Genomic DNA, 8,948 nt, shown 5'->3' on the forward strand with positions numbered 1-8,948 from the left:
GTGTCCCCTCAACAAGACAGGTCTTAACTGGCGATATCAGCTGGCGAGGGTGTTTACTCAACGTTCTTAGTAACATGAGGACTTATATCAACAAAAGTGCTATCAAAGCAGCCACCCCCCTCATGACCAAAGCCTATCGACATCCTTGTGGATTCGGCGACGCAGTGCAACCTATGATATTCTTACGTGGGCCATGAAAGAAAACACCGAGCCTTTGTCTGCTCGTAAATGGCGCGACCAATTCGACAAACACTGGCAGGGCGGAAAGCTAATGCCAGAATAGCGCACCAACAACCATTGATACACCAGACTAGCTCAAGCAAAGTCCAATAAGCTCAAGCTCATTCAGGGCATGTGAGTTTAGCTGCGCTGGTCTGAAGAATATGGGGAAATGGCTGTCCAGCCTCGGCCACATGAAAATAGCAAACCAACTCTAGAAGACAGTTTACTAGGCCAGTCCATACTTATAAAAACCATAACGCCGGAAGTTGCCAGTACCAGCAATATACTCCGTACCCTAGAACGGAACTCGAAGCAGGAAAAGAGAGAATAGGGATACCAGGAGAAAATTAGCAAAAAAAGGAGTATCTATCTATATTTAGCTGTCTTTACAGCCAAGTGAGAATAAACAAATAATGGGAACATGAGCCATACAGACTGCATGTACAGGAGGCCCAACCGTTCATTGCAGCCCAAAACCTTCACTATCAACTACCGCGCGCCAAAGTTTCTCTTCAAATTTCTGCCGGGTTTTGTATCGATACAACCCAAGTGCATTGAAACAGGTCCGCGCTGTTGGAAATCTCTCTGAGTCCGGACCCAGGCACATGAGCCTAATGACTAGGTTGACTGCTCCCATGGCGGGGAGTCTATCGCTGCCCGTAATGAAGCTGAGTATCTTACGTTGATCTTTAGCTGGGATCCTTTCAAAGAAATCCCAAAACCAGTTCACGACTGGTTCCCGGTCTGGCGAGGAAGCTGGCCAGTGCTCATACATTGCTACCCCACGCAATGATGGAATATCAAGTGGCTCTTCTGAGCCGCGGATAAGAAGCTCAATTTCTTCAGGTTTAAAAAGATGCAGTGCGTTTCCTCCACAGACAGTAAAGAATCCGCGTCTAAATGGTTCGAACTGTCGGCATACCGCCCCGTCAATGATGTAACGCACGTAGAGATCCACAAACTCACGACGATTTTCATTCGTCACAGGTTGATTCTCTCCCCCCGCACATAAAGGAACTTGGATCGTCTCGCCATAACGTTCAACTTGGACTACGAAGTCCTGACAAAAAGTTCCAGCAACATCTCCGTCATATTCTAGGAGCTGTCGCAGGCCCTTTGCTAACGCAGGTCGAAACTCGGCCAAATCATCCAGGGTAGGCTTAAATGGCTGAGGCGGCGATGACAATGTAGGTGTAACGTTTGATGGTGAATATGCCAATAGTTTCCGGAAGGCGAACGGAGGCAACGCAATATCAAGAATGGTCGAATTGTATATTGCTAATCCTAAAACCACGCCGACCAGGAAAAATTGCTCCGACGACTCGAAACAGTATGGATTGAAGTAGCAATATTGGGAATCCTCGTCATATAGAAAGAGGCCTGCAAGGTGATCATTAGCTATAATGTCTCAGCACCTAGGATACATATGCTGTTAAACATACCATGAAGCGGGTCGAAAACCTCCCTCACTAGCAGGAGAAACCACTCCTTACGTAAACCACCGGCATCAATGCCTTCTTCACCCGCAAATTCTATGCGCAGCCCCTTTTTGATATCTTCCTCAGCAGATCCAATAACAGAGCTTACGCTTTGTAAACTATCTTCAGCCAAACAGTCCCTTCGGACTTTCAGTACAAGGTACTGGCTTACTCCTCTTCGACCAAGGATAGTGTCAAAGAATGCTTCCCTAGCTTTTGCCTCCATCTGTCGACGTGCATCATGTTCCATAATTTGTATCTTGGCCCATATGCTGAGCAAAAACGAATATTGGCAGAAGGAAAACTTTCCACTACGAGATTCCCATGCTTCGAAATCTAGAATAAGATCGGCATAGTCAAGTCGTGCATTGTAGAAATAGTTTATCGGAATCTTATTCAAGCGATTGCTATTCGGCTCGGAGCCAGAGGAAAGTTCTCTTGCACTTGGGCCACCCTCGACTTTTCGGCTATTTCCTGTACCATTAGCTCTGAAGAGAAGGGCCATAACACGAGCAGCAGCACGAATTTGCCAATCGTCTGCGTAGCTGACCAGCTTATTTTCACTTGCTGGAGATTTCTCTGGGCTTTCTTGAAGGGCTGTGTGCAATTGTGCATGCGTGACGGTCCCCGGTGCAGAAAACGTAGGGACATATCTCCCAAGATTAAGTCCATTCTCGGCCTTTGCTGATTGTCGCTTGTGAGATTTGCCGAGCCGAAAAGTAACAAATCCATTGACAACCTCTACCAATCTTTGGAAATGACTCGGCATAAGCCGTGAGAACCATCCCACAAATGAATGATGGCACTCATTAGGTAGATTGGAGATTAGCCCAAAAATTCTTTTTAGGGCGGAGTATCTGAGACTTGATAACTCACTACCTCCTGCGGAGGGTTGAAGACGACTGCTCTTTTCAGGGGAGGGTTTGCTATATGGTGAAGTGGATAGGCCTGGTGGTCTCTGGTTGTGTTGAGTTATCACTGTTGAGGGAGAGGCGCCAGATGGGGTCCTGGGCATAGAGCCAGAGGAGTATAGAAGTGGGTTTTCAATTAGTATAAGTAGGAACCGAGTATCATCCGGACGTATTAGCGGTCGTTTCGGTCGTTGGAGCAGTTTCTCTGTAGCTCGTAGCAAGGTCTTTCGAACTATAAACCTTGACTCCATAATTACTTCGTTAAGTTGAGCCAGAACGTCTAATTCCTTGGTAGGGGAGGCATTTTGCTCGCCCATATCGGGTAAATCAAGGATCATACTATTCCAAGAGTCACCTGCATGTATAACAAGATGGTACCATTCTAGAAGCTCTGGCCAGTTTATTCGAGGCGACTTTGAATTGGTGAGACTGGTCTTCGTTCCGTATGATTTTGATGACTGACCATTATTTGGTAACTGACTTTTTGGTGAACGCCGGCTTTCCGCCCACCATGACGCATTCTCGGCAAAATTACCGAGGAGAATCGTCTTTTCATCAAGATTGGACACATGATGATCTTCAGGGGTTGCTGATGACACAGAGGCTTTTCTCCCTACTGATTGTTGCGAGCCCTCACTCGCTGCCCGATGGTAACGGGTTCTGCCGGTTATAAATGAGTTATTAAGCGTATCACAGCCATCAAAGCAAGTCGTGATGTATTGTTCTAATGCACGAAATACGGTGGTCGGACCCTTAACATCGGCCCCAGAGTCTCTACTTCTCTGGTCTAGCCGAATGTCGCGTGCGTCATTAGTAGGCGTATAAGGAAGCCCCAAGTTATCAACTTTGGCCTTTGATTGGGGCGAGGTTCCAGAGGTGGATGGCACATCAGATACCAGCACGGAAGGCATATTGGTGTCGTCCTTGTCACTCTGAGGGTAAACTGGCTGCTTGGACAGCTCGGCTTCATCTTGTCCCGGACCGCTATGGTCTGTCTTCGGCCGCGCTTGACGGACTCGTTGCTCACCAAGCTGGGTGGAAAGAAATGAAATGAGGCATTCCTCGATTATTCTCCGAGTTTCCTCTACGGTAACTGCAAGATAGATATTAAAATGTGCAAAGGACACAAGGTGTTGATCTTGATTGGCACTCACCTCTAGCTTGGGGTTGCTGAATATTATCTGGATGCAGTTTTTCATCTGGCTTACCACGCCGCAGTCTGCTGCTACGGTAAGGTTCCAAATCATTCATTGTTGCGCATTTTCCGCACCGGAACCCCTTTTTGGTGTAAGGGAATGCATTGGTATGATCGCATGTCATACATTTGCGTTTCCGGTACTCTTCCATATGGTTGTCGGAGCCAGCACGTTTCTGAGGGCTACAGGACCGCGCATTTGTAATGACAGGATGTAATCCATCTTCGCCATCTGTAGACTCAGAATCTATGATGTCCCTACTCCCGCCGCGGGCTTTTCTTCCCTTCCCAGCAAAAAATGCCGGAAATGGATTGCTGGTAGACCGAGAATGGCCACGACGAACAGGAATAGCTCTTGACTGTGTTGTAGATTGGTCTGGAGGAAGTAATAGGGTAGATGGATCGAGGCTTGACGATGGCCGGGGTGCCGGGTGGCTCTCTATGGCGGGAGGCCCGGCGTTCGCAGGTCTGTTGTTGTGATGGGTGAAACGAGACACCCACGTCGGCGCCATTATTCCTAATTCGACGCTCGATATCGCACACGTAAACACTATTATGAGCTCTTAGAGACTTCAACAATAGGGGTAGCCAGGTGTCCCGGTAGTCTCTTTCAAGTAAAAATATATCACTCGCGGTCTGCCGTCGGTCTCAAGCTGGCCTTCACCAGAAAGTTGGCAAGCACAGCAACAACCATGAGGGCGTGCAGGGCGCAGATCTGGTGACGAGGCTGGATGACAGCACCGGGAGGCGTTGTATGTTTCTTGTTCTCGAAATCGATGTCGATGGCCGCCGGTCTGTCTCAGAGCTGAAACCGAGACGGCCGCCGCAGGGCAGCAGTGCTCAATTCAAGAGCAGTCGTTGTCAAGTATTGTTCGTCTTCCCGCCGCGTCCCGAACAACGAGGCAGCAGCACTTTGGCCGGCAGAAGCAGCATCCTGGGCCTGGTAGCACCGCCTTCCTGGAGAGTCTGCGTATCTGAAAGCCCGACGAAAAGGTGCGCTCAGCTCGGGCTGAAAAGGTGGGAGGAGTGTTTGGTTGAAGCTGAGGACAGTTAATGCGCCTTTGGTGGACGAAGGTTAGTTTAGTTAGTTTAGTTAGTTACGTGGAGGCGGACGGAAGGTCTTGGTTCTGACATCAGCCACACCCTCCATCGCTCGTCGCTCAGCCCCTGGGCCCTGGGCAGTTAATTAGACGGAGGCTGATCACCACTTAAAACTACCGATGCGAGCACCATGGTGCCTGGAAGTGTGCTACGGGCAGGCTTGGGCAATCATAGGCACTCATAGGCACTCATCAAGATAGGGATTAGCCCGTGGATGATACTACAGAGGGTTGTGGAAGGGATAGTTTGTTAAGCTGAATTGGCGGCATATTTTTGAGGGTCATTTCATAGCCAGGAATTATATCATTTCTTGGTATGACATGCATTGAGTTGCGCATGCTTCGGAGAATAAGATAGAAGAATTTTGGTAAAACATGACAACAAAATTGAAAACCCGCAAAGCCCAAACCATTCATTACATTTAACGGTATCTCCAGAAGTTCTGGGTGTTGAGTCGTTTCCAGGTCTTCCGTCTGCCGGCGGTTGTCTTGTTGTAGCCGTGGCCCTTGTTGAGACCACGGGACTTCTTGCCGGTGGCAGTAAGACCACGGGATTCGCGGTGCTAGAAGAGAGATCAGCGGCAGATTCCACATATTGGGCATGTCTCCAGGAGTCATTTACCTTGTGAACGGGGTTGACAATCCAGTTGATGCGAGGATCCTTGCGGATGGCCTTGTGCTGAGGGTCAACGAGGATGATCTCGTAGTACTTGTAGGTAGAATCTTGGTTGATCCAGTAGGAGTTGAGAACACGCAAGTTGGCGCATCGCTTGCCAACACGCTCCTCAGCGGTGGATCTGAGGGATCGCTGGTACTTGAGCTGGTTGACACCCTGGTTGGTAGGTTTGCCTATGTAACTCCTGTTAGCCACAGCGGAGCGGCGTTATGCAATCCACGGGGTAATCCATACCGTAGGTAGCACCCTTGCGAGCGGTTCTCTTGCGGCCACCGCGTCTCACACGGATGCGGTAGATAACGTAGCCCTGCTTGGCCTTGTATCCGAGACGACGGGCCTTGTCAGGGCGAGATGGGCGGGAGGCGCGGTGGATGACATTGAGTTGACGAAGCTATATTAATGCACTCTCAGCAAAGTTCAACGAGTGTATAGCAAGGCACGCTGCAAAATCAACGGCAACATGTGCATATTTTGTGTGTGCCACAGAAATCAAAAGACGATTGAAGCGGATTCCTCTTCGGCCATGGTCCTCGTCGGATCGCTGTCGACAAACTCGGTCCAGGTCTTTGAATGATGAATCGGTTCGCTCGGACTAGGGAAAGGACTGTAGGGTTGTTTTTCTCACCTCCCAGCATCGGACGCGCAGGAGGAAGCGCATCACATCGGACTGCTTCTTCTTCTGAAGTTCTTCCACATATTTAAGGGCACCCATCTGCAGTCAAGACACGATCCTGTTAGCTTTGCAACCCAATTCCACTCGCAGCACTTGACAGGCTCTCAGAAAAAAACATGTCTGCCGGCAGTAGCCCAAATCAGAGTCAGGGAGGGCATCTTACCTTGACGTCGTGGAGCGGTTGGCCTGGTTGTTGCTGTTTTACTTACCGTCGTTCAGGCGTTGGAAGATGTCGAAAGTGCGACTTTTTCTTTTGTGTGGGCGGAAAATGGAAAAAAGTAAGCGAGTTAGCGCAAAGTCTTGGCGTCACGTGGTATATATTAACCGCGGGAGGCAGCAGAGCAACAGACGATAGAAAAGAGAAAAAAAAAAAAAGGAATGGGATGACAGCTAAGATATGAACTATGAACATCGTTGGTTGATGATGGTACATGACGGTGCTAGGCGTGTGGCCTCAATAAGAAAGATATCTTCAATTCAGTTTGCCCGAGGCAAGGCCTTGACGAGCTCATACATTCCCCTTTGCAGATGGCGTGCCACGATCCCCCAGCTCTGAGGCTTGATGCCGTTGCCAGGGCCTTCATTTAGAGCGTCTCTTCCCATGTCAAGCATCGCCTGCAAGTTGATGTCATTCAAGAATGCCTCCTCCTTTCTATCTCGCAATTGACCTTTGTGCCCGTTATATACCAGTTGTTTCTCTATTGCCAGTGCGGTTGCTTCTGCGCCCCGAGCAATAAGACGGCGTGCCTCTGCTGTGTCTTTCTCAAGTCCTTCCTTTGGGTCCTGGGGAAGCTTGGCTTTTAGTCCATGGGTACCAATGCTGTCTAGCTCACTGATTAGATTACGAGCAGACTCAAGAAGTCCCTGCGTTTTGAGGTATAGAGGGTGATTGGCTGCAGATTGCATGCTATCTGATATTACAGTTTTATCTCCGGTACCGTTCGAGGTTACATTGGCCTTAACTCGCCTGGATGATAGAACTGCTATCATCAAGGAAGAGAACTGGCATTGGAAATTCTCATCTTCGTTGTGCCTGTTTTTCGTTTTAGAACGTTTTTCCTCTTCCAGTGGAGTGGAATACTCACCACTGCTCATCTTCTTTTTCGAACATGTTCTTGAGTCTTCTCTCCTCAGTTCTCACTTTTTTTTCCATGTCTTTCGCAAAGGTGTCGCTTTTCCCTGCCTTTTCGATCGCCATCTGCAGATTCTTCAATGCATTGCTAGCCACATCAAACGCTTAGCTGTCGAGCGTAGTGACTATTGGCGAAATTTTTGTCCTTTCCCTTACCGTGCATCATCTAAGCCATTCTGGCCGTTATCAGATAGATCATCTTCATCGGATACTTCCATATCGCTGCCGAACGCATCGCTTATGCTCTCATGTCGGCCCGGACGAGATGGCGGTACGCTCCCTTTTGAATTTGGCCTCGCTCTTTTGGGCTCAGCCTGGTTGGAATTTTGCATTAAAACGCTCCCTAACATTAGATAGGTCAGCATTTGTTATCTATACATCATCTCCTGGCTTACCAGTGCGCTTAGCCCGACCCATGGTTTATCTTCTCTGCCCTGCTTTTTGTCTATCTTATGTGCAATACTCCTCTACCGGCTAGGTCATTCAAATATGAAGTTTTTGTTTCTACCATCGTCCTCTAGATGAATGGTTGGACGTCCAAATAAGGTGTTACCTAGATAGGCCGGGCGGTGTGCTTTCTGTACTTTCTGCCACAGAATATATTTTTATTTTTATTTATTTATTTATTTAATTTCTTTTAATTAAACTATTCGGTTTTATCCTTCTTTTCTTTCTTATGTAACTCATTCATATCCATCTCCCCCATTTTTCTGGCAATGATCTATAAAACATTCAGGGATCTCAAGTTCAGAGGAAAGCAACAATCGCTCCGTCGCTCTGAATTGTAGGGTAGGTTGACCAATGAAAGGGCTGCGATACGTGGCTATCATATCCCCCTATCCCCCTAATATAATAAAATAATATATTTATAAATTTTAATATTTATATAATCTAGATTTTCTTTTTTTTAGTATAGCTACTTTTTCTTTATTACTTTACTACTACTTTTATATATTCTTTTTCTAAATAATATCTATATTTATAGTTTTATAGCTTTTCTACTATTTATTATAATTTTTATATTTTGTTTATAATATTGATGATATTATAAATATATTTATAGATTTATAATTATACTATTTCTATTATTTTATATAATTAATTAGTAATTTTTATTCTAATTAAAGAAATTTATTTATTTATAATACTTATAGAGAGTTATACTACTAATATTATAGTTATACTTATTTATTTTTATTATTAAATTTATAAAATTATTTAATTTATTACTATAATATTTCTACTATTAATTTTATATATAATAGCTAAATTTATTAAATTTATAATACTTATAATGATTATTAAACTATAAAATATTTTATTTAAATAATATAATTAAAGTATTAATTAGAGTAATTATTATAGTAATTATTTAATATGTTTTTTAATATAATAAAAATTTATTCTTTTTATAAATATATATTATTTATAAATAAATTCTATAATAATAAAAAAAGATTATTATATTATTACTTTATATATTATAATTTTAATATTATATATTTTATTATTTTTTTATTTTATAATATATATTTTATTAATAATTAGCTAAATAAATATA

At 45.0% G+C, this 8,948-nt stretch overlaps 3 protein-coding genes across 3 annotated transcripts; all 3 read right to left on the reverse strand.

The window, feature by feature from the left end:
• Positions 1-682: 682 nt before the first annotated feature.
• On the reverse strand, positions 683-4,318 carry TRV_00620 (ubiquitin-protein ligase (Hul4), putative; the record flags this gene model as incomplete). Its single annotated transcript, XM_003025169.1, has 3 exons — positions 683-1,620; positions 1,665-3,836; positions 3,934-4,318. 3 exons carry the CDS (start codon positions 4,316-4,318, stop codon positions 683-685), a joined length of 3,495 nt encoding a protein of 1,164 aa, XP_003025215.1.
• Positions 4,319-5,328: 1,010 nt separating this feature from the next.
• Positions 5,329-6,294, reverse strand: TRV_00621 (uncharacterized protein; the record flags this gene model as incomplete). Its single annotated transcript, XM_003025170.1, has 5 exons — positions 5,329-5,469; positions 5,529-5,755; positions 5,817-5,973; positions 6,136-6,174; positions 6,208-6,294. 5 exons carry the CDS (start codon positions 6,292-6,294, stop codon positions 5,329-5,331), a joined length of 651 nt encoding a protein of 216 aa, XP_003025216.1.
• Positions 6,295-6,732: 438 nt separating this feature from the next.
• Positions 6,733-7,719, reverse strand: TRV_00622 (uncharacterized protein; the record flags this gene model as incomplete). Its single annotated transcript, XM_003025171.1, has 3 exons — positions 6,733-7,288; positions 7,341-7,475; positions 7,544-7,719. The coding sequence occupies 3 exons, from the start codon at positions 7,717-7,719 to the stop codon at positions 6,733-6,735; spliced, it is 867 nt and encodes a 288-aa protein (XP_003025217.1).
• Between the last annotated feature and the right edge of the window lie 1,229 nt (positions 7,720-8,948).

Source organism: Trichophyton verrucosum, assembly GCF_000151505.1.
Source record: "Trichophyton verrucosum HKI 0517 chromosome Unknown contig00050_1.f1.exp, whole genome shotgun sequence".
Classification (NCBI taxonomy): Eukaryota; Fungi; Ascomycota; class Eurotiomycetes; order Onygenales; family Arthrodermataceae; genus Trichophyton; species Trichophyton verrucosum.